The sequence below is a fragment of the Amphibalanus amphitrite genome, unplaced genomic scaffold, assembly GCF_019059575.1.
Source record: "Amphibalanus amphitrite isolate SeventyFive unplaced genomic scaffold, NRLGWU_Aamphi_draft 001207F_arrow, whole genome shotgun sequence".
NCBI lineage: Eukaryota > Metazoa > Arthropoda > Thecostraca > Balanomorpha > Balanidae > Amphibalanus > Amphibalanus amphitrite.
Window position 1 is genome coordinate 40,374 of NW_024882701.1, and position 26,213 is coordinate 66,586.

Sequence of the window (26,213 nt, forward strand, 5' to 3'; positions counted from 1 at the left end):
TTGCTCAACAAACTGCGCGAAATTTGAAACGGTATGCTCCGTTTGTCCCAGCACAGGTGAAATGATCCTGGTTAAAAATCCCGCTACCTGGTAGGCAGGTGAATCGATCATACTTGTGATTGGCCGAAGTGGCACGCCAGGCTTATGAAGCTTTGGTAAACCGTACAGTTTTGGAGCCATTGAGTGAGCTGGTAGCAACTGCTGCGCTTCTTTAGCTGAATAAAGGTCGAAGTACAGGGAAAAATAGCTTCTTTTCACCCAGAGCCAGTCCGCTTAACGATTTATTATCATTAATATACCTGGGTTTAAATATGACTTTACAGTTTACAGTCTTGTATTGAATGTCAAACATTTTTTTATAGTTGACTGAACACACCTTACCATATAGTTAGAGCTGTCAACTACATATATTTTTGAAAACTATACCAAACTTAATGCCTACCAATTAAAACAATGACAAGATAGGGAAAGCCGAACTAACTATGGAAGTGGAGAGAAAAAGTTTTAGCTTTAGTGAGAATTAGTGAGGTTTTTAGTTTTTACCAAATTCACAGCATGTAAAAGAAACATAAGTGATAATTCATCACACCAATAAAGAACAATTAGTGTAAATAGAGTGAATAACCTTATGCTCATGTTATATGTTGCAAATTGATATAATTAAAACTAAATTGATATATTTCGATATTGCACCGTCATCAGAATAAGAATAGCAATTAAGCAGCGAAACAAAGCTGATTCAAACGGAATACAAAACGTGCATCTTTTGGTATGGTTCTCGTTCGATAAGGTCGATCAGTACGTAAATACAATCATCCAGGTGCGTGTCAACATTTGCAAATTATACATGATAATGCTTTAAAATATACATAATGCACATCGTGCCAAAAATACATGTACGCACACAATATACATACTTTACATAATAGGTGGATACATACATATGCGCATACAATGTACATACTTTACACAATAGATGGATACATACATATGCTCATACAATATACAATATACATAATACATAGATACATACATAATATGCATATACAATATACATAATACACATAATATATAGTTGTCTATTGTTACTCATACATACTCATGACGTATTGCAATGTTACACAATAGGTATTCTACAATATTGTATGTTACGCTGGGGCTACCGGAGCCACTGGGGGTGTGTATGGCGGGGGATTGAGGAGAGGCCATGATGAGGTTTGTGTGTTGAGGTGGGGTCGCTGGTTTCTGATTTCGATTGACTCGGCTATTTTGAGGTTTGGTACATCTTTGCAAACTTTTTCGATCGACACGCTAAACGACTCGGGCCCTACTATGCTGGTTGGGTGTGTCCTAGCTACATGATCTCCGAGTGGAGTGTCCTTGGTTTGGTTTTTTGCGTCCCTCAAATGCTCGTGAAACCGCTCCCGGATGCGTCTTTTAGTTTCTCCTATGTAAATACTAGTTTTGTCTTGGCACATGTTACACGCGATTTTGTACACAACGTTTTTGGTGTGGCAGCGACCAGGCAGCCCCGCCTCACAAGTATGACATTTCCTTGCACCTGCCGGGCAGGGAGGACTTTGCATGGCTGACCTGGTGAGGTGTTGCGCTAGTGTTTTTCCACTGGTCCAAGCGACCCGCGCATTCAAACCCGAGCCCCTCAAGACTCCATCCACCCGTCGTGCTAGGGTTTCGTCGATGTATGGGAGTGTGATATATGTAGGTTCGTTTTTTGTTCTGTTTTTTGCTCTGTTTCTGCCGTTTTGCTCACTACTAAATAGAACTCGATGCTTAGTTCTCTGGATGAGTTTGTTGGGGTACCCGTTATGACGGAACAGCATTTCGATCTTAGCCATACCCCGCTTTTGTGCCGCCTTGTCAGATCCCAGACGTTAAGCACGTAGAAGCTGTGAATACAGGACGGATCGCTTACACTGCATGGGATGAGCTGACCTGAAGTGCACTATGATCGGTGCCGCCATCGGCTTGATATACAGCTCTGTGTTGTACGTGCCATCGTCACGCACACTTATGGTGGTGTCGAGAAAGGGTATATATCCACCAGCTGTTTTGTCAGTCCTCTCGATGGAGAATTTGAGCGCTGGGTGAAAGTCATTTAAGAAGCGGAAATATTCATCGAGTTTGTCTGCACCGTGAGTCCATACTCCTAGCACGTCATCGATGTATCGCATGTATGCGACGGGCTGGTACTGAGAGTTGGGGGACGTTAAAAGCAGAGACTCTACGGCGTTCATGAATATGATTGCTAACGGAGGGGCAATTCTTGAACCCATGGCTACACCCATGGTCTGTTTGAAGTATTTATCACCGAACCTGACATAGTTGTTGTTTAGGCAGTGTCTCAAAAGTACTTCTATGTCCTGGCGGGTCAGACTGAATGTGTCCACGTCATCGTTATGTCTGTCGAAGAGCTTAAGCGTAGCTTCTATGGCCTCAGTGGTGGGGATGTTGCCGTACAAGTTCGCTACGTCTACAGAGAACACGATAGTGCCCTCTGGGAACTTACCATCAAATTGGGACTTAAGTCTCTGCAGATAGTCCTGAGTATTTTCTAAGTGTGCTGGCACAAACGCTAGCAATTGAGTGGTTATTCTCTCTAGTAGCCATGTGAGCTTATCCAGCGGATCACCGCAGGCAGATACGATGGGGCGTAAGGGAGCATCAGGTTTGTGTGTCTTCGGGAGCCCGTATAGTTCGGCGGTCCGAGACCCAGAAGGCAAAATGCTTTTAACTACCTTGTCAGGCACCTTACCTGTAAGTGTAGTTTTGATTAGCCTTTTTGTTGTCGCTTCGATCTTTGGGGTGGGATTTTTCTCAACAGCCTCGTACGTATCAGTGATCGTTTTAGCTTTTTGCACGTATTCAGCTTTTGACAGAACCACTAAGCCCTTGCATTTATCTGACCGTTTAATAACAATCTCGGGATCTTTGCCAAGTTCCTTTAGAAGACCCAAGTCACCAGACCGGTGATTAGGTTGTTCTACTGTCTTGTGGTTTTTAAAGAGTGTCATCACTTTTTGTTTTACAGTTTTGAGGGCCTGCTCAGTGTGGACTCCTGCGGTAGGGGCAGCTTTGGAATCAGTGTCACTGAATCTAGGTATCAGTGTCACCTTGCGTTGGGCGATCGGCGCTTCATCCGGGCTGGGGCGGTCCGTGTGAAGGTTGTCACCAGCATTCGATGTGGCGTCAAGACAAGATGAAGGGCCTGCATGGTACGACTTAGCTTTCTCTATGGATTCCCTCCAGCGGAGAGCAAAGGCACCTCTCTCCAGACCTAACTCTACATCTTTAAGGGTATGACTATTCACGGATCGAGAGAGAGCGAAATTGGGGCCTTTGTTTAACAAGTTGACAAGCGGCTCTGGGAGAATTCTGTCAGTCAGATTCAAGAATCGCTCTCGATCAGCAAAAGGATCATCAGTGGTCTCGTCGCCTGACCGTGAAGGGCTGTCAGTAGCGCTGGCTCCAGGGCTCTCTGGTTGGTCTGCAGTCACCATGTTGTCAGCATCGCCGGCGTCCGTTGGAGTGTCTTGCAGGTGAGTTACTGCTACTCCGCGGATTTCGTCACTGTTGCGGTCCTGTAGTGTTGTAGATGCCACGCTGACATCAGCGGCAGCCAGGTCATGGCGTCCTTGCGGTTGTGAGGTCACATGCACGTTGACATCTCTATCTTCTCTCTGGTCCGGCTCTTCGATAGGATCATCTGGAGCTGAGACGTCTCCAGGAGGCACAGTATTACCTCTTGAATTGGCTTCTGCTGACACATTCTTCTCACGATATAGGTTGACAAACTTCTTGCTTAGGGTGGCAGCTGACAGCAGTCTGGCTTCTTCATATACTTGTTGTGCTAGGGCCTCAACTTCGTAATGCAGGTGATGGTGAGCTACTTCCTGATAAAGACGTCTGCTTTCTCTCAGTCTGAAAGCTCTGGTGCGGAAGGCGTCTTATTCTGATGACGGTGCAATATCGAAATATATCAATTTAGTTTTAATTATATCAATTTGCAACATATAACATGAGCATAAGGTTATTCACTCTATTTACATTATTAATCATGCTCAGAAATACCATAGCTTACCTCCAAGAAGTTGAACAAGATTATAACCGCCGCGAAGCTTTGGTACGAACCATCATTAACGCCGACAAACAAGCGAAAGCAGACGAACGAATCCGATTCCTTCTGGAATGCAGACGAGCATCAATATGTCCAAGATTTATTACTAACAGTGTGAGCAACATATCATACGTGTACAGGCACAGTGCTGTCGTTGAAAAACACCGGGATAACTTCTGTCGCACACTTCTCAATGAGTCGATCAAGGACGCCTTCCGCACCAGAGCTTTCAGACTGAGAGAAAGCAGACGTCTTTATCAGGAAGTAGCTCACCATCACCTGCATTACGAAGTTGAGGCCCTAGCACAACAAGTATATGAAGAAGCCAGACTGCTGTCAGCTGCCACCCTAAGCAAGAAGTTTGTCAACCTATATCGTGAGAAGAATGTGTCAGCAGAAGCCAATTCAAGAGGTAATACTGTGCCTCCTGGAGACGTCTCAGCTCCAGATGATCCTATCGAAGAGCCGGACCAGAGAGAAGATAGAGATGTCAACGTGCATGTGACCTCACAACCGCAAGGACGCCATGACCTGGCTGCCGCTGATGTCAGCGTGGCATCTACAACACTACAGGACCGCAACAGTGACGAAATCCGCGGAGTAGCAGTAACTCACCTGCAAGACACTCCAACGGACGCCGGCGATGCTGACAACATGGTGACTGCAGACCAACCAGAGAGCCCTGGAGCCAGCGCTACTGACAGCCCTTCACGGTCAGGCGACGAGACCACTGATGATCCTTTTGCTGATCGAGAGCGATTCTTGAATCTGACTGACAGAATTCTCCCAGAGCCGCTTGTCAACTTGTTAAACAAAGGCCCCAATTTCGCTCTCTCTCGATCCGTGAATAGTCATACCCTTAAAGATGTAGAGTTAGGTCTGGAGAGAGGTGCCTTTGCTCTCCGCTGGAGGGAATCCATAGAGAAAGCTAAGTCGTACCATGCAGGCCCTTCATCTTGTCTTGACGCCACATCGAATGCTGGTGACAACCTTCACACGGACCGCCCCAGCCCGGATGAAGCGCCGATCGCCCAACGCAAGGTGACACTGATACCTAGATTCAGTGACACTGATTCCAAAGCTGCCCCTACCGCAGGAGTCCACACTGAGCAGGCCCTCAAAACTGTAAAACAAAAAGTGATGACACTCTTTAAAAACCACAAGACAGTAGAACAACCTAATCACCGGTCTGGTGACTTGGGTCTTCTAAAGGAACTTGGCAAAGATCCCGAGATTGTTATTAAACGGTCAGATAAATGCAAGGGCTTAGTGGTTCTGTCAAAAGCTGAATACGTGCAAAAAGCTAAAACGATCACTGATACGTACGAGGCTGTTGAGAAAAATCCCACCCCAAAGATCGAAGCGACAACAAAAAGGCTAATCAAAACTACACTTACAGGTAAGGTGCCTGACAAGGTAGTTAAAAGCATTTTGCCTTCTGGGTCTCGGACCGCCGAACTATACGGGCTCCCGAAGACACACAAACCTGATGCTCCCTTACGCCCCATCGTATCTGCCTGCGGTGATCCGCTGGATAAGCTCACATGGCTACTAGAGAGAATAACCACTCAATTGCTAGCGTTTGTGCCAGCACACTTAGAAAATACTCAGGACTATCTGCAGAGACTTAAGTCCCAATTTGATGGTAAGTTCCCAGAGGGCACTATCGTGTTCTCTGTAGACGTAGCGAACTTGTACGGCAACATCCCCACCACTGAGGCCATAGAAGCTACGCTTAAGCTCTTCGACAGACATAACGATGACGTGGACACATTCAGTCTGACCCGCCAGGACATAGAAGTACTTTTGAGACACTGCCTAAACAACAACTATGTCAGGTTCGGTGATAAATACTTCAAACAGACCATGGGTGTAGCCATGGGTTCAAGAATTGCCCCTCCGTTAGCAATCATATTCATGAACGCCGTAGAGTCTCTGCTTTTAACGTCCCCCAACTCTCAGTACCAGCCCGTCGCATACATGCGATACATCGATGACGTGCTAGGAGTATGGACTCACGGTGCAGACAAACTCGATGAATATTTCCGCTTCTTAAATGACTTTCACCCAGCGCTCAAATTCTCCATCGAGAGGACTGACAAAACAGCTGGTGGATATATACCCTTTCTCGACACCACCATAAGTGTGCGTGACGATGGCACGTACAACACAGAGCTGTATATCAAGCCGATGGCGGCACCGATCATAGTGCACTTCAGGTCAGCTCATCCCATGCAGTGTAAGCGATCCGTCCTGTATTCACAGCTTCTACGTGCTAAACGTCTGGGATCTGACAAGGCGGCACAAAAGCGGGGTATGGCTAAGATCGAAATGCTGTTCCGTCATAACGGGTACCCCAACAAACTCATCCAGAGAACTAAGCATCGAGTTCTATTTAGTAGTGAGCAAAACGGCAGAAACAGAGCAAAAAACAGAACAAAAAACGAACCTACATATATCACACTCCCATACATCGACGAAACCCTAGCACGACGGGTGGATGGAGTCTTGAGGGGCTCGGGTTTGAATGCGCGGGTCGCTTGGACCAGTGGAAAAACACTAGCGCAACACCTCACCAGGTCAGCCATGCAAAGTCCTCCCTGCCCGGCAGGTGCAAGGAAATGTCATACTTGTGAGGCGGGGCTGCCTGGTCGCTGCCACACCAAAAACGTTGTGTACAAAATCGCGTGTAACATGTGCCAAGACAAAACTAGTATTTACATAGGAGAAACTAAAAGACGCATCCGGGAGCGGTTTCACGAGCATTTGAGGGACGCAAAAAACCAAACCAAGGACACTCCACTCGGAGATCATGTAGCTAGGACACACCCAACCAGCATAGTAGGGCCCGAGTCGTTTAGCGTGTCGATCGAAAAAGTTTGCAAAGATGTACCAAACCTCAAAATAGCCGAGTCAATCGAAATCAGAAACCAGCGACCCCACCTCAACACACAAACCTCATCATGGCCTCTCCTCAATCCCCCGCCATACACACCCCCAGTGGCTCCGGTAGCCCCAGCGTAACATACAATATTGTAGAATACCTATTGTGTAACATTGCAATACGTCATGAGTATGTATGAGTAACAATAGACAACTATATATTATGTGTATTATGTATATTGTATATGCATATTATGTATGTATCTATGTATTATGTATATTGTATATTGTATGAGCATATGTATGTATCCATCTATTGTGTAAAGTATGTACATTGTATGCGCATATGTATGTATCCACCTATTATGTAAAGTATGTATATTGTGTGCGTACATGTATTTTTGGCACGATGTGCATTATGTATATTTTAAAGCATTATCATGTATAATTTGCAAATGTTGACACGCACCTGGATGATTGTATTTACGTACTGATCGACCTTATCGAACGAGAACCATACCAAAAGATGCACGTTTTGTATTCCGTTTGAATCAGCTTTGTTTCGCTGCTTAATTGCTATTCTTATTCTGATGACGGTGCAATATCGAAATATATCAATTTAGTTTTAATTATATCAATTTGCAACATATAACATGAGCATAAGGTTATTCACTCTATTTACATTATTAATCATGCTCAGAAATACCATAGCTTACCTCCAAGAACAATTAGGATTGAAATATCAAACACTAAATTGTCATCGGACTGATTTTAGTAAACCTGTGTCTGTAACTGGTAACTGTAACTGTCTGTAACTGGTAACTGTAACTGTCTGTAACTGGTAACTATAACTTCTGTAACTGGTAACTGTAACGTCTGTAACTGGTGTGTCTGCAACTGGCAGCTGGTGTCTGATTGTCATATCAGCAATTAGCTTGTCACTGTATAGTCGAATGCAGAATGGTGTTCCACTTTTCACAGGCAATTATTTGCCTGGAGTAGTAGGCTGTGCCGCATCACACGGGCTTAATTCACAAATTATCGCTTTGTCTCAATTTGCTCACAATCGACACGCTTAATTGCGTGATAAACGGCACAACTTAGCGCTCCGGCCAACTGATAGGCTTCTGAGGAGTGGAACATCATCCTGTAGTCGACTATACATCTGCTACCACTTGGTGCAGCCCTTCTCCTGCTGATTATCCACTTTGTCAATGCTCATATCTTTCAAGTGGAGGTTTATTTGCCACTGGGTCTACAGTGCAAGGTTATTGCTATCTTGCACTCTTCTGAGATGCAATGATAAGGACTTGTCATCTTTGCATTCATCTGAGATGAAAAGATAATGTCTTGTGGGTTCATAGCCGAAAATCAAGCGTAAAAATGATGGAACGTTAATAATCGAACCATTTTTTATCGCTGTTGTGATGAAACTAATGGATTAACCCTCGCCCTGGCAGGGGGGGGTCGATGCGACCCCCCCTAAGGTTTTTCGAAGATAGCGTAAAAACGGCGGCGCACAGCGCCGCCAAATTTGGCACAGCCTATGAGGCAGCCTTTTTACATATGACCTGAAAATTTCAGGTCCGGGTGACCTTGGGTCAGGTCACCAAGTCAGAAAAACCGGTACAAGGTCATGGTCAAATTTCAATTTTCTTTTTGCACCTGTCCAACTCACAGTTTTGCACTGATTTCCTTCAAACTTTCAGGATGTGCTAAGTTCACCAAGTTGTATAACATATAGTTCGAATTTTTTTAGGTCACTGACCTGAGGTCAGTTAGAGGTCATTACGTCGTAATGTTAAGCCTATGGGAAAATACTAAATTCGGAAAATACTGGAGATATCCGCTTCGTTTTATCACTTTTGTGCTTTCAAACCACAGTACTTAACAGCAGGTCACTTGGTGCTTCTTTGTTTGGTGTACTTATCCATGGGTCAGGTCAAATGAGGTCAACTGAGGTCAAATGACGTTTTTGCCAATAACTTGGCACATAATGACGCTAGAGCTTCAAAAATGGTATCATTGTGTTCGTGGTGATCAGCCGAATCGAATGATATGCGATATGATGCAATTTGGTCAACTTTAACTTAATTTATTAATTTAAGTTTACTTAAAATTTAAGAAAAACTTTAAGTACACTTAAGCAAGCTAAAAAGTATATCATTCGACGCGCCTTGACGTGCTGTGGCCATTCTTATAAAGAAAAGAACGGAGGGACGCTCCGTCATTTCTGAGATTAGACGGAATTTGGTTATCATAAAAGGACGAAGACGAAAGACGGAACCCGTTAAAAGAACGAAGCCAGATTGACGCTACCCCCACCCAAAAGGACGCGTTTCCGTATCATAAAGAGACAAAGACGCCTCTGGTGACGTAAGACTTTGCGTTGTTCGTGAAAAATAACGCATCAGAAATAGCGCTGCTCTTCAGCAGCGCTTTTTTACGGCATTGATACGATATTTAGCTAGTTGCGAGAGCAACTTGTGCGAAATGTGTTTCAGGCTGCGTGCTAATCGATATGTGAACTGTATGACATTGGTCGGGAGTTATTTCACACGAAAATTAGTCAATTTCACATGCAGACCAAGTACCTATAGACCGCCACCTTATCGTTCTGCAGCTATCGTTGTTTATCGGGCATACACATTAACAGGCAGGATTGGACACCTTGAGATGCAATATCCAGTAAGTGGTAGGTGTTTACTGTTTGCAACTGCCTCCCAGTAGCTCCACCCTCACCTGGCCTGTGTCCTGTGTCCTCTGGCGCCTCGACTGGTATCACGGTTGGAGGTCTGAGTCACGTGGCACTACAACTTCTCGTTAGCACTTAAAGTTCTTGTTTGCACGCAGAGAAATTCGTATACACTCCACCACGCTCAAGCGCTCTCGCTGGACTGTCCTCGCTGTCCCCACACAGAGAAGATCCACAGGCCATTTCTTCCCCCGCTCCCCCTCCCCCCTCTTTAGCGTCAGTTCGTCAAAACAACACCTGCGCCCCCCGTCTCTCTCTCTCTCTCTCTCTCTCTCTCTCTCTCTCTCTCTCTCTCTCTCTACCTACTCCTTCCCTCTCTCCCTCCCTTTCATCCCGAGCCGCCGCGCGCGTTCGCCGCGCGCCGCGTCGTCCCCTTGAGCGAAAGATGCCTTATCAGTATCCCCTCCTCTTTTATCTCTACCGCTTGTCCCGAGCCGCCACGCTAACTCAGGGTGTCTGCGTTGTTCCCTTACCGCTTATTAGACATCCTATCACTGAGTAAGACATAGGCATTACCACATTTATACGCAAAAACAATCTTTGGTGGGTTTCAGCCTAGCAGGAAAGACTACAACATATTACATACTTCGCCTATCTATATTATCCTTGATCGTAGCCAAGGCCTCTGGCCAAGGCTATGTATCGTAGCAGACAACAGTCCCCGGTCCCATAAAAATTCAAATGTGATCCCAAATAATTGCAGGTTCTCATTTTATTATACCCATATAGCGATCACACAGTATTTTCTTAGTCTTATTGCATTCTTTGTGACGAAATTTATAAGAAAATATTGCAGGAAATAATTCCTGTTTCATTTACTAAAGCTCTTGATCATTTAGACGAAAAAGGCATCCTAGCAAAACAACGAAGGGGGAGGGGTAGAGGGACGGAACCTTTATGATAACCAAAAAGGACGGAATCGTTTAATTCATTGAGTTCTTTTTTTCCTTCCGTCCCTCCGTCCTTTTTCTTTATAAGAATGGCCTCTGAGTTCACTGGTGCTTTTCTTTTTGCTCTATCTTAATTAGATCAAAAGTTATAAGCGAAAAACTTTTGACCTGTTTTTAGCGAAATTTTTACATTTATACCCCCCAAAACCCCCCTAAATATTGACCTAGAGCAACCAAATTTGCACAGGGGCGAGAACTCCAGGGGGCACACCTACCTACCAAATTTGGTGTTTCTAGGTGCCATAGGAGCCAATCGCGAGGGGGGTCGCATCGACCCCCCCCCCCCTCCTGCCAGGCCGTGTTATGAAAAATGCCCTGCCAGGGCGAGGGTTAAAAACAATCTTATAAATAAATTGAAGTTTTTTCATACATGAATACATTTGAATATAATATTCTAATTAATTATGAATAAAACCATACACAGAAAAGTTGTTGGATTTTTTTTATTTTTGGCTCACTCGAGGAAGATCGGATATATTTTCCTCCCATATTCCAGAAAAAAACTCGCTCCTTCGTCGCTCGGTTTTCAGTAAAACTCGTTTGGAAAAAAAATATATTTGTTTTCCATTTGGAGCCATAGAGGATCATCTATGTCAATAATCTACCCATCGGTGCCCCATAACACTTGTAGTCTCCTCCGCTCGGCTGACTACCCCCAGCAATACCTACCTTGCCATCAGCAATTTGCTGCCCTCTTCACAGCACGTCCTTGCCGCATGCAGTATGCAGCAGCAGCAATCCCGGTGACCGGCTGGGCGAGAGTATCAGGTGAGTAGTGACCCTGTCACCGGTCCTCAGGGGTGCTCCATCGGGGTCGTCCGCCGCCCCGGGAGACGGACAGCCGGGGAAGTGGCAGCGGTAGCTCAGTGCCGCGCCGCACCCGCCCGCCGCCTCAGAGGGGCCCGTAAAATGCGCCAGAGATCGTGGGGTGAGTTTAGAGGTGCTAATTTTATCGGCGTGAGCACTGGTTCCGGCGCAAATTAGGCACCGCGCACGTATGTACAGAGCACAGTGACAATGTGAACGTCGTGGCAGATTTCAACGTAAGTCGCATCTCGGGTGATGGGAGGTACCACGACCATTACTGTTAGAATAGCTAGTTATTGAATGTGGATGATGGTAGGGTGACAATCACTACGCTAATCAGTCATACAGTGTTCTCTCAATCTATATAAAACGTGCGAATAAGTCGGTACATTTTATCGTGAGTCCAGGAATTAAACCCAGGCAGAATCAATTTCCCAATTTGAACGGCGCTATGTTCACCTAGCTCGTCACGGCTGATTTTTATTCTATTCGAAATGAGATTCTACATCTGCATCCCTTCCCTCAATACTGACGCAGGCTCAAATGCCGGACAAAGTTATCTAAAATAGCATCCTTACACCAAACCATTTGACCGAAAGGGGATGGCATCTTAATGACAATGGACAACATTGCAGGTACCAGTCGAGTAGCACTTTCTGTGACAGTAACATTTTATTAGCAGCACCACTGTCTCAACACATACGGTAAGATTACGTTCTTGTTCAGATTTATCAATCAACTGTGGAAGTCGCACCCGTTCAATGAGTACCGCATTCGAGTTTCGACCATAAACTTTGAGATTAGGGACAAGAAAAGCTTCACCCATGGCACCCAATGTGCATGTGGTAGGCAGGCCAGTGAAAAACAATGTCAGCCTTGATTAAATTAATTTTCTATTGGTGGTATAGTACCGCTCTTTGGCACTTGGTTCGGTAATACCACCCTGGCTGGCGCGTTGGGCAGCTGGAACGTAAGCCGCTGGTTTGGTTCTGTCACGGCAGGTATTTGGCGATCTGCTTCTGCAGCTTTTTGTGAGCCACATCTTCATGGCCCGCATCCTTCACCACCCGCCTGTTGTGTGCATCCAAAAGTTCATGGCCCAGCGGGCAGTTCTGCCTTTGGCAGGCACCAGACAGGAAGCGAGGGCAGATGTGCAGCGCGTCGCACGGTTTCTTTGGGCAGACGCCGCGCGCGTGATCTACGCATAGCGGCGGCAGGCCGTCGGCCTCTGCCTGCTGGCAGCGGGCCTCGAAGATGAGCCAGCGGCGAACCTGGTCACATTGGTTTCCCTGCCAGCCGGCAGCGTGGAGTACTCCCAGATTATGCGCCGTGGACAGCGAGTGGGGATGTCGACAGGGGCGCATGTTTTTGCACCGTCCGGTCAGCCAGGTGGCGCACACGTGAAGGTCCCAGCAGATAGCGCGTCTGCAGGAAGATTTGGTGAACGCGTGACAAACACTAGGCAGCCTCTGCTGCCCCCCATCAGAGGGTGGCGCTTCATCCGGTGGTGGCTGAGAAACGGATGACGTGGTCAAATGACTCTCGTCTTGATCCCCATTTTCTTGCAGGGAGGTTGCCTTCATTTTTCGGTTCTCCGACCCTGAAACAGAAGGCTCGGCATGGGTGTTCGGTGCCTCATGATTGTCGCCTCCTACCGATGCTGAAGTGTACACGCTCTGGGGCTTCGCTGGTTGTTGCGCTGCTCCACCTTCACCTGGGGAAGCAGCTGTCGATAAGGGCGACATGCGAGGGAGGCCAGTGGTTTGAGGATGATGAAACTCCTCCCCAGTCCGCTTGTCGATGTCAGCTGCGCCGCATGAACATCTTTCACAAGCTCTTGGCTGGGTTTCGCTTGGAACTTTGACAGGGTGCCCTCCAGTGGGAGAGGGCGGTTTAGCCGTACTCTTGGCTTCTACCCTCGGCTGATTTTCTGGTTGACCAAAGATAATAGTCACACTGGTATTTGCACCTCCTTCGTGGCTGGAGACATGAACCTTGCAATCACTATCAGTGTTTTCATGGCTTACCTTCTTATAGTTTCTCGTCCCTGGGCTTTGGCTCGGCGGATCAGCACTCCTTGTCTGAGACCTACCGATGTTTTCAGCAGAATGTCGAAGTGGCGATTGTTCTTCCGCAGCCATACCCGATCTAAGCCTTAGTAATTCCTTGAGCTCCTTTATCATCGGCCCTTCCTTCGCCCGCTGCGGCCTACGAAGGGCGGTCCAGTCTGCTTCCATGGTACAGAAGTTTTCAGTCGCTCCCCTTGTTCCAATGAGCGTGGATCGAGAGGAGATTGCGTGAATCGGAGGGCCTCATATGGTGAGCTCAAGACGGGTGAGCTGTTGAATCTTCCAGTGGACTCAGACTTACGCGGAACGCTGCAGTAACGTACCTCTCGTCATCATTGTAGCAGCGGTCTGATGAAGAACGCCCATGCCTTCAGCCGGGTGCCTTGAATCCGACCTGCCTGCAAAACGCACCTGGGAATGGAGGGTCAGGATCCGTTACGCATGGATAAGATTTATTAATATTGAGCAAAAAAATGTTTGAATCTATTTTCTACGCATTAATTGCATTTAACCCGTAGCCCGTATCGGCCTTTCTTTAGCGTCTGACGTATGGGGGGGGGGCGATAGGCCCCCTCCCAGCCGCTCGGCCTTTTATAGGGCTAGAGCTTCGCGGAAAAAGAGAGCATTGCTCGTGAACAGCGAAAGCCGATGCTATCCAATTTGAAGGTACTAGGTCGTTGGTTGACCCTCCAGGTCAGGTCAGTAGCCCAAAGGCTGCAACGATTGGGTGCCGCTGGAATTTATGAAAGGATGTTTATTGAAAGATATTTGATCAAGGTGTTACTGTTTATAGGATTTGGGGGATCCTGATATGAATGTAGCATATATGTTTTTTCTTGCAAAAAAAAAGAAGAAATATTTGATATATGCGTTTTTGAGACATTTGCGAAAAAAATTGGAAAATGGCGTGTAAAAAGCGTCTTTCCACCAGCAGGGCGCGGATTAATTCCCATTCAAGCGTTGAATGCTGCCAACAGTTGCGGGGAAAGCGCAAAAGTTGACCTTTGTTGGCATTCAGTGGCCTCAATGCGACCTAACTGAAAACTGTGAAACAGTTCACTAAGCACATTGCGAGAATTATTCTTTTAAGCATTAAGGACGGTTATTCCGTGTTTTTAAAGCTCTCTAAGTTTTCGCGATAATAGGTATTTTCTTTTTTCCGCTACTCCCCACTATGACAGATGGCTGAAATCCCACACAAACAAGTGAAAACCGCTTTCCAGCTTGTCGGACAGATAGATTGTCCCATAAAAGAGCTTTTGACTAATAGTGCTTACCTGCTGGGAGTTTTCCACCGTACGTCAGCGGCTTCGCAATGCCCTCCCGACGCCTGCTCATTAACTTGGAAAACTGCCCGAGTGTGGCCCCGGACCAGGTTCTTAATGATTGATAGTTTGCTGATAGCAATCTGCAGACCGTCTCAAGCAAGAGGCGGTCACTAGTCGAGGGCTTTGTTTACTTCGCCGATAGCCAGGGCACTTAGCTAATGTATTTTAAGCCCAAGCTGCTCCAGCATCTGATATCGCATTTATCTTCTCATACTCCTTTAAAGGGATTATCAGGGTTTAAAAATTGAAAGGAATCGGCATAAATTTCCAATCAATGAACTCCCCAGACTCTACCGATTCTAAAGATATGCATAAAATGTAAATCGGTACCAAAATTTGCGAGATATAGCCGTTTCAAAATTGACAAAATTGTACTTACTCACGCAAAACAAGTACTTGGGCGGCCAAGTTGGCCCATCGCTAAAATGTAAACAAAGAGCAGCCTTGGGAAATTTCGCCAAGGCCGCCGCACCGCACTGGCGATTTCCACAAGACTGTTTTGTTTTTGTCTGTTGTTTTTAGGGCCTTGCAACAATATTTCAGTGCTTGGCATTGGATTTGGATATGAACAAATTGAAGATTTGCTTTTCAATAAGACAGCAAGAGTTATCAACATTGCCAAAGTTATTATATGGGTGTGATTTGAATAGCTTGTTTGCTGATCATCAAAATCTTGATGTTAATATCATTTAAATGTCAACAATTTTCAAGGGTAAATTTGAGTGTTTTATTTCAATAAATTGAAATGTAAGTGCATCAGGCACAAGAGCTAAGTTTCAATCTGATTATTTTGTCAAGAGTGGTGAATCTAATGTAACGTCTTGCGAGAAAGCTTACCTAAGTGACTGAAGAAAGCGCTACAGTTTTTCAAAATCAATGTTGATCTGTTTTTTCGAACAACTGGTTGTACAACATGATGTGACATGACCTCTGTGCCCTGTACGTCACCCCTGCTGCTGCAGCAGAGCCCCGGCTTCAACTATAGTTTGTTATGGGTGGGCTCTCCGTGAACGTCTTGGTGCGTTTCTACATATTGTTGCTGTGAAAGGACTGTACATGAAAAAATATGTAACTTGTATGTTTTTTATTGCCCTGGTACCTACTTAATGTATATTTTTCTTGTTTATGAGTGATAAATGAATATATTTTGAGGAAAATTGAGTCATTTCAGTTTTAGTTTGTGGAACAGAACAGAAGAAGCTGATGAGTGTGGATCATGCTTCAATTGAGAGAATCATCCTCAGTTATCTACATATAAGCATGCTTTGTAAGCGCCTTGCATTTTGTCAGCTTCTACTTGCTAGTCAAAGTTGTAAGAAGGGTTAGGGAGAACAATTGGTACACATGCCACCATGTGCAATCACCAAACGAATGAACGTGAGGGCCAAGTCATTCACACAGCATGGATACTTATAGGTACTGCACTAATGTATAATGTTCATTATGTTCATATTAGCAACTCACCCAGGCAGCCTGCCTTGTGGTATTTCTGAGTTTAAGATTTTGCAAGACTCACACTAATCAATAAGGTAAATTATATTGATATGTATGGATGAACAATGTGCAAAGGGGTCGCACGTGCCTGCTCAGTGCTCAGCCATGGATGCACGTGCCTTCTCAACAATGGTCGTGCTTGCAGACATCTCCATGGACGAACAATGTGCAAAGGGGGGGGGGGGGCGGGGGGGGGGGGCGTGCCTCCGCGGCCGCCTGTTGGCTCAGCCGCTGCTGCTGCTTGGCGCCGCTGCTGAGCGCTGCCGGAGACGCCGCTCGCTGCCGGAGCTGCCGGAACAGTCACCGGAGCTGCCGCCCGCTGCCGGAGCTGCGGGAGCCGGGCCCGCCGCCCATCTGTCAGGACCGCCGACGGCAGCACGCCCGTCTGTCAGGGTCTGTCAGTGCCGGCAGTGGACGCGCGCGGGTGCGGGCCGGGTACGGACGCGCGCGGGTGCGGGCCGGGTACGGACGCGCGCGGGTGCGCGCCGGCTATGGACGCGCGCGCGCTTGCGTGCCGACGATGGGCGCGCGCGCGCGCTTGCGTACCGACGATGGGCGCGCGCGCGCGCGTGTATGCCGACCATGGCTGCCGCCCGCTGCCGGAGCTGCGGGAGCCGGGCCCGCCGCCCATCTGTCAGGACCGCCGACGGCAGCACGCCCGTCGGTCAGGGTCTGTCAGTGCCGGCTGTGGACGCGCGCGGATGCGCGCCGGGTACGGACGCGGCGTTCTCGCCGGGTAAGGACGCGGCGCGCGCGCCGGCTATGGACGCGCGCGCGCTTGCGTGCCGACGATGGGCGCGCGCGCGTGCATGCCGGCCATGGCCGCGCGCGTGCGCCCCAGCCATGGACGCGCGCTAATGCGCGCCGGCGATGGGCACGCACGTGCCTGCTCGGCAATGGATGAGCGACGAGCGTGCCTTCTCGGAAATGAGTATACATGCAGACATCTTCATGGATGGACGCTTTCAATATGTTCAATGTGTTGAGACGGATCTGAGTAAATTGGAGAGAAACTAGGATAGTTTTAGTCCTGCTCAACTGGTTCTGCCAATAAGTACAAACGCCACCTTGCTGCCAACTGCTTACCAAATACCGCATCTGTTGTACCCTTGCATGATGCATATGTACATACAGAAACAATTGCAGTCTGTTGAAATCTGAAAACATGCACTGCTGAGCACTGTGGATGAATCTGTATGAACCGTGTGGCCCAGCGAAACCTCCTGGACCAGGTTATAATTGACAGTGAATTAGTAATCAATCCTTGCGAAGAGAAAATAGATGATTGTGCCTTAGATGAGCATAATGAAGAAGCGTTCCTGAAGTTGAGTTAGTGCCTTTCCATCATCCATGCCAGATGGCCAAAACACACCATTTCAATACTGTCCCAAAAATATATTTCAAAACACTTATTGCATGGCTATACGCACCAGCTTACTCGGTCACCACACTCAAACCAAGGCCATATAAGGGTAGTAGTATAGCAGGCGTCACACTTGTTTTTTTTTTGCAACCATGAACGAACGAAGAGAGGCGCTGTAGGTTAGGTTGTAGGTAAGGTTAGGTTTGGTTCGGTAAGGTTGGATGACAAAGCAACTCTGGCTATAGCGTTTCTCCTTGGTTGCAAAAAGAAGTGTGACGCCTGCTTTATGACTACCCATATAAGTAGACTCAAACACAGTCTACTGATACAAACGTCACTGGTCTCAAGTCTGTGCTCAATGCACCAGCTGTACACTACTCACAATACGTAAGGACTCAACGTCAGCCACCAATTTTCTACATCAAATTCACATCAGGTTTTCAAAGTAACAATGTATGTGCCACTTCTGTACTTTGTGCTACAAACACAGAATAAATGATATCAGTCAGCAATGCATTGCTCATTGTCAGCCAGTCTGCAAAGTCAGTCCGCAGGCTTTGCAAGTAAGTGCAAAGTCTGCGGAGATCGGTTGCTTTACACACCACCAATATCATGCTGCAATGTGCTCAAAATATGCCCATACACCAACAACAAAGCACAACCATGAAGCACCACTGATAACACTTAACCTCAAAGCACACAACATGATAATTTATTTATTTTGAGTACCTACAGAAACAGAATGTCTCAAGGCCACTCGTGATCACTCCGAAATCTGCCAGTCGCTCAGCCTTGAACATTGACATTATTTCATCTGAAATCTATTTTCTTCACTTGATCAAAGTTGATCTGCGTCATACATCTTACAACGGATGTCTCGAATTATTGGTAACGTTCAGCACATAGCATTAACATTACAAATGATAGGTAACTTTGATTCAACGTTCCATCCAAGCTTCTTCATTGCTGGAGCTATATCACTTTCAAGTTTAATTGCTTGAACTAAGACATTCTTGAATTACACTCGGGATGGGCTTAGTTTGAAAGCACACAACATAATTTTTTAATTATTTTGATAACCCACAGGATATCCAGAAGCTCAAGCTACACGCACTTGCACTGGCTACAAAGCCCACAAGTCTTGAACATTCAAATATGAATAGGATCAGCTTTGTTTCGCACAGATTTCGCACATGGCGGGATGGCGCCATTCCGTCCAACTCATACAGCCTCAGAAATTACAACAACACACTCAACTTACGGAATATCCGTCAAACAAATCTTATTTACGACGACACGAGCCAAATGCTAACAACGCTTGCCAGTTGCGCTAGAGATATTGGAGTGGAGACGTCAGAGAAAAAAAGTCTTTAGATTTCTCCCATTTCCCCACGTAACGTTGAACGGCCGTTGCGGCCTTATCTGGTATGCGACGGCCTTATCTGGCATAAAAAATATCTCTAGAAGTCTCTAGCTAGTGTTAAGCCTATGGACTTATAGGGAAATGTATCCGAGTACTTGGTACTGCCTCCTCCAGGTACTGGCTGGCAGACGGATCAACTTTGGAGGCCCACCATTTGGAAATTAGGCAATTTTGAGACGAATGACTTCGGATTGGGGCCTCAGCCACCTTCTTCTACACGTTTCACTGAGTAACTCCGAAATTTCGGAAAAAACCCTGATAATACCTTTAATCCGCGCCCGTGACTGCCTGGGGATGGGGGAGGGGGTCGTTTCCAACTCCCCTGTTCTTTCTTGAATTACTCATGAACCGAAACGTGAAACTCGGCATACCTTATCCTTCAACATTTCGACGTGTGTTGTAGAATTTTTATGTATATGCATATTTAATTAATACCTCTTTTCGATATACCGACTTCAGTTTTTACTAACACGACATTTTCGCCACAAAAGATAAATGTTCGAAAAATCGCCAAAACCGCAATCTCAAAATCTTAAAAACGCTTTGGGAAGGTGAAAGGTCTCAAGGAGAGCTTTCAAAAGCCGCCTCACAGGGCCCGATACGACCGTTGGTTCTCGAGATGACAGGGGGTCGGATCCCAGCTCCCCCGCCCAGGCGGTCGTGGGCACGGAAATAGCCCAGGCGCCAGGCGGTTTCGGGTTCCTAGTTGTCTTTCCTGGCACCAATAACAGATGCTACCTCACATTTATCAATTAGGTAATGCAATGAAAACAATATCCACATAATTAAAAACGTTCCGTGAAATATTCGCTTCACCCTCCCCATGCATCTGACTTAATTCAGCGAAAAAAAAGAAAATGATAAAAGGAATTACATGAAAACGCTTAAATTGGAGCACCATCACTATCTTTATACTCGTAACATATAGTTAGGGAGACCTTTCAAGGGTCAGACTCAGGACTTATTGGACCACTGACTTGGCAGATTTGAGAACTAAACAAAATTCGAAGTAAGTTTATTTGTGTCTGGGGCAATGCTAGGTCATGCGAGGGCGAAGGAGGACAAACGAGTAGTATCGAATTTAGAACTGTAAGTCCGGTAATATTTGTAAGACGCTGCTCAGTGCTCACCTTTTTTACCTATATGTACATTGTACAACCTCTGATCTATGTAGATGAAGAAACTTTCTATCTCACTTCCCTATCATCAGATGTCCATTGCTCTTGAGCAAGTGATCTGACGGCACGGGGACGGCAGACACATCCCCCCCCCCAAAAAAAAAACAGCAAACATTGAGCTTGTTTACATAAGCGTCTGGTATATGTGGGTGCTCACTGCTCAGTGAACGTGCATGAAAACCTCCATTTAAGTGTTTTATTTTTACACGTAGTGATCACTGCTCATTTGTAAGGCGAACCACTTATTTGCATCACCATAGCAAACTAGCAACATACAAGCGTAGACTGTGCGATGCCAGATGGCCTTTTCAGCGTTAACATGTGTATTCATTTGGAAATGCATGGATGGCACGGCTCTAATTGCATTGTAGGTGCCTTATGCAGCAGTTGCAAATAACACTCAATAATCAAGGTACTTGATGAAAGCAAAATATACACAATACACATAGGAGGGGATAATACCCCTCCGGTGGCACGCTATGCAGCGACTAATGTCAGGAAATAGGATAATGTACGAAATTTCTATTCAATTCAAGTTACGTTTTTTCGGCTACTAGTTTATTGTTTTCGTTTCGAATTTTCGACCTTCGCATCGAGGTCGTAGTATTTAGTAGCTGGAGGGTTGTGGTATTCCACGGTCGAAGCTAGCATCATAATCCTTGTAAAACAACGATGCATGCTACAATGATGGATGAGTCTACGGCTGTCCGCTCACATCAGAGCAGGCGAGGTGGCTTTGTCATTGATTGCCTGATGCTGGTCAAAAGATCCCTGACCGGCATATTATCGTGTCCATGCTGAGCCAGGACGAGACGGTTGTTGTCGTCCCCGATGAGGTCGTGGCCCCGCGTACAGCGTCTCGTCCAACACACGTCGGTTAGGAACTTTGGACACATGTGCAGTGCGTCGCACGGCTGTGCTCTGCAGGCGCCGCGCGCGTGGCTGACACAGAGTGGCGGCAGGCCGGTCGCCTCCAGTCGCTCACAGCGGGCCTGGAAGAAGAGCCAGCGTATGAGCTGGTGGCGCTCGTCCTGCTGCCAGCCGGCGGCGCGCAGCACGGTCAGGTTGTGCGCCGTGCGCAGCGAGTGCGGCAGCGGACAGCGGCGCAGCACCGGACACCGGCCCACCAGCCACCGGGGACACAGGTGCAGGTGCGGACAGTCCTCCCACTCGCACTCACTATCGGCGGCGAACTCGGCACAGACGGTCGGCAGCGGCCGCAGCGCCGAGTCCCCGTCCGCAGCCGGAGGTCCGCCCGCAGCCGGAGGTCCGCCCGGAGCCGGAGGTCTGCTCGAGCGGTCCGGGACGGGCGGTGGCCTCTCCTCGCTGGAGAGGTCGGATAGACTGGAGCCGCTCAGCGCGCTCCTCATCTCCCGGCGAGGCCGCACAGACGCATAGACGGGTTCGTCGTAAGTCTGTTGGGCAGATAAAGACAGGGTCGACCCGTAATGTTGACGAAGTGGCTGGTGCTGTATCACGAATTTCTCTCTCTTCTGGCTGGCGGCTCGTCCCTGGCTGGTTGAATCTCTGATGCCTGATTCGGAACTAGACAAAGTTATCTTTGATCTTTTTACCGCCGAATATATTTTCTGATGCCACTTTCTCGGTGAGCTGTCGGCGGTTTGCCGAGTGTCGGCCGAGTCGGCCTCGCTGCCAAATGACGAAGGAGGTGATGACATCCTTGACATCGTGCTCGGTTTTCCGCCCGCTCTTCTGATGTACCGGAGGTCCTGAGTACTCCTGCTATGACTGAGCTGGAGAGATGCCTCAAGAGATCCCTCAAGATGGAAGGGGGACGTACCGCTTCCGACATTGCTGTAGTTATGAACCTGAACTCCGCTTTCGTATACCTCGGAGTAATGGCCCTCGCTGGAGCTGAGGGCACTACTGTTGTAGTACATAGAGCTTGTTTCAGACATGGCTCCGGCCCTTTGCCAGATTGATGTGTGCTTCTGCTGACGTACGCTGTGTCCTTCGCTGCCACACCGGTCTGAAGGTTAGGGAGGTAGCAAGGTCCGCCCTGCGACTGAAAAAGAAAGGAGAAAACATCATTCATTTTGTGCGATTCCTCAACAACAATTTTGAGACAATAACCATGGAAGCCAAAAGCTCCCTCGAGAGCATTATCCTTCTCGTAACTTTCAAGTGTGAGTCTTCAAATGCAGATGTTTTACATCTGATTTGTTTTTTAGACTTCCTATTGGTAAAGCAAAGCTAACCATCGCTCGGCGGGAGTCTCCTTTCACCATTTCGCTCCTAATTTAGCTACAGACTCGCGAATAATCTATTTGAAATCATTTATAATTTTCTACTCAGAATTAATATACATAAGGACCTGTGTCCCTTAACAATACACAGTACACACCGAATAGTACCCAGTTTCAAGGTCTCAACTCTTCAAGTCAACCGTTGACCACTGAAATATGATAAAAAGGTGAAAAGTTTATAAGGTATACAACTTCAAAAATGCAGAGCAACGATTTTGCTACCGTCGTGTTTCTTATGTCTAGACACGTCTGATGATATACTTTTTGTTTGGGGAGATAGCAATTTGGATGTTGACCTAAGGTCAAAGGCAGGTCAAAAGTTATCAAATCAAATCAGGAAGATAGTCGAGGGAGGTCAGTTTGAAAACTTTCGATTCGGCGGTTTATGTTCATTTTCTTGAAGCCTGTTTCAACTCTACCTTAAAGGTAGACTGCCACCTTTTTTCCACAAAACGGTTTTCACTAGAGCTGAGCCACCTATGTCCCAGACTGAAGTCGGTTTTCCGAAATTCGAACCCGTTTGCGAGAAATCGGAGACCAAAGTTCAGTTTGATGCCATTTTTTTAGTTCAAGAAAACTGACATCTCTACTGTTTATCGATAACTTTGAAACATGAATTTTCTTATCTTTTGGTAAATATATGTCAAAACTTTGATTGTTTCGAGATCAGAGTAGAATTTTGGAGTGTCAAAATAAAAGTTAAACTTATATATTCAGTAGTTCATTTTTTCCAAAAAAGTGTGGGAAATGGGGTTTAACATGGGCCAGACCCATTCCAAATGAGCCATGATTTTTTTAATGCTTTACGAACATAAATGCAAAATAAATTAAACATGGCCAATTTCTCATGAAATCATATATTAGTAAATCATAAAATACCTTACTTTTTCAAATAAAATGTAATCATCTTATGACCTTGAAGTCTAGTGATGTGTAAATATTGTCGCTAGACATTAACCGATTGATAATTGTATGAAAATCGACAATTTTTTTCGCGATTCACGTGATGATACTTTGTCAGGTGAATTCTAAAATTGTGTTTTGTCCAGGGAATAAATCATAGGCCGATCTGAGAAAACTTTTTGAAGGTGGCAGTCTTCCTTTAAAGGAAGACTGCCACCTTCAAAAAGTTTTCTCAGATCGGCCTATGATTTATTCCCTAAGGAATAAATCATGATTTATTCCCTAAAATGTCAGCAGCCGTTTTCGACGATAACTTTTGATGAAGAACATGCTGTAGCGACGAATGAGCTCAGCTCAACGATATGAATCGACCGATAGGCGATATGCAGCATGTCTTTCAAGTGTAGTGATGACATTGACCTGAGATAAAGCTCCTGAGCTTGATCAATGATCACTGGAGCTCGAAGCATAGTTTCGTCTACCCTATACTTTGCACGTTTAGCCGGCAGGAGCATAATGCCGATCAAATCGATTAACTCGCACCTGGGCGGTGCTCGGCGCCAACCACGCCGGGCCAGGGGTGCCTGAACACCCCCCGCCCCCCTCACACACCCCCCCTCAGCGCCCTTCTAACTCGGCTCCTGGGACATGTAGCGAAACGCAGTAAGCGGCAATCGAAATAGCATCGAAAATAATGGGTGAAGCAGTTCGGTCATTTTTAACCTTCGCCCCAGTGGGGGGGGGGGGGGGCATATGTTACCACCCTGTCGCGTTTTTTGCGTGTGAATAAAAAACCGCGCCGCTTGGGGTAGCTTTTGGCACATCAATTTTGGACAATGTGTGAAAGTTTTGACCCCAGGTCATGTCAGGTCAGGTCACCAGGTCAAGTTAACTGACCAAGCCTAAATAAGTTTGCAATCATGTCCAGCCTGCAGTGTTTGTCAGAAAGGTTTTAAACTTGGTGGATTGCATTCTGTTATGGGCGCCTACAATTTGTATATCTCGGATTTTTTATATCCGTGACCTAAGGTCAGGTCAGTGGCGTGACCTTTCCATTACAAGTCAATGGAGAAAAATGAAAATGCCTCTAGATCCGTGTGTACGCATAGGAACAGTCCAACTATTTCAGAATCACAATGATTTGGACCACCCGTGATGACCAAGGTGTCATTTTTGCTGATAGCCTCTAGAAAGGTCATCCGAGGTCATTTGAGGCTACAGATTTTTGCCAATAACTCGCGATTGGAAAGAGATAGAACACTGGGGATGGTCTCATTGTGTTTGTCTTGTTGAGACGCATCGACTGGTATGCAACATGACCTTTTCCGGTCAGGTCATGACCTTGACCTGAGGTCAAATTTTGAAGTTGACCTTTCAAGGTCAAATTATATTTCATTCGACGCGTCTCGGCGAGGGGAACACGATTCTGGCAATAGGAATGTCGTGGCTTTTTGTAGTGGAAAGTTATTGTCGAAAAACACTTTTCGTAAAAACAGCTATTTATGGAGTTTTTGCCCTCTGGAGGCTAAACCGTTGACGGAAAAATACCGGGGAGGGGGAAGGGCGTTTCGGTCCCATCCCCCCCCCTACGGGGCGCAGGTTAACACTACCTATCTTTATTCATAAATCACCAGATTTGAGTCGTTTGACTCGTTTGGAGTCGCACCGCCTCATAAACTTCTTCGAATTGACAGCTTCCTTAGTTTTTTTTTTTACCGAACATGATATCCAACGGGGTAGGTACAACAGGTTATCTGGCGAATGCACCAGACTTGACCGAATCTGACTAAATCTCAATCTCACAATATTAGTGCACAGAATCCCGTAGACATAATTTCAGTTGATAGATTTATATCAATGTTATTGATAGAATTTAGAAGATAAATTAATGATTGATTATTTTATAGATCAGGCAGGCAACCAACTATACCAGGCAACTACTAGTGCCACATCAGATGAAAAAAAAATACGATGAAACAACCGAAACAACCATGAACTTAATTTGACCAAATCGCATCAAATGCATATAAACGAAATGTGTGCCAGATAACCGTCGTGAAAACGACTAGGTAATATTTCGTGTTACGAGTAGGTATGTGTTCGATACACATGCTAGAAAATGACATAATAGAAAACAGAAAATGTGAATCAAAACCAGCACAGGTAGGTATAATAATGAAAGCGCAAAACCTGCATGTCACGGTGCTGGCACCTTCGGTGCCTGCTCTTGGCTGCTTACCTACCTTCGAGAAGCCGCCGGAGGACTGGCTGGCCGAGTGTTGACCGGTGTTCGCCGGACAGTCCGCCCGGACGGGACTCACGAGGCGCGCCGATGACACGCCCGACTGGGATGCCGGGCGCACCTCGGGCACTATCGGCCACAGATTCCGAGCCCAGATAGAGCCGGAGCTCAGCCGGACTCGTCCTTGTGCGATAAAATGTCGGATGACCAGAGCTATTTGAAGCGTATGTAAGTAAATGTGGGGGTCCTTTCAGTATCCCAGTCAGACCTCACCCAGCTGCTATCGATCCTATCAGCTCTTCAAAGAATCAGGGGGTCTGTGTCCCGTAAAGTGCTAGGTCTTCGATAGCAGAGGCCGAATGCCGGATAGACCAAGCAATGGTAGAAACGTCGAATGGTTATGTGGAACACAGTGA

The 26,213-nt window shown here is 46.5% G+C and overlaps 1 protein-coding gene across 2 annotated transcripts; it reads right to left on the reverse strand.

Annotated features, from left to right (window-relative positions):
• Positions 1-20,567: 20,567 nt before the first annotated feature.
• On the reverse strand, positions 20,568-26,010 carry LOC122371125. Of its 2 annotated transcripts, none has more exons than XM_043347236.1 (2): positions 25,799-26,010; positions 20,568-22,411 (listed from the first exon to the last, which is right to left on the reverse strand). In XM_043347236.1, the coding sequence occupies exon 2, from the start codon at positions 22,302-22,304 to the stop codon at positions 21,102-21,104; it is 1,203 nt and encodes a 400-aa protein (XP_043203171.1). In that variant the 5' UTR covers positions 22,305-22,411; positions 25,799-26,010; the 3' UTR covers positions 20,568-21,101. The 2 variants fall into 2 exon arrangements, with proteins under 2 accessions (XP_043203171.1, XP_043203170.1); XM_043347235.1 differs by having other exon boundaries at positions 25,795-25,966.
• Between the last annotated feature and the right edge of the window lie 203 nt (positions 26,011-26,213).

Excerpts from the sequence above, each read along its gene's own strand:
- LOC122371125 (XM_043347236.1), bottom strand. The coding sequence starts at position 22,304 with ATGTCTGAAACAAGCTCTATGTACTACAACAGTAGTGCCCTCAGCTCC.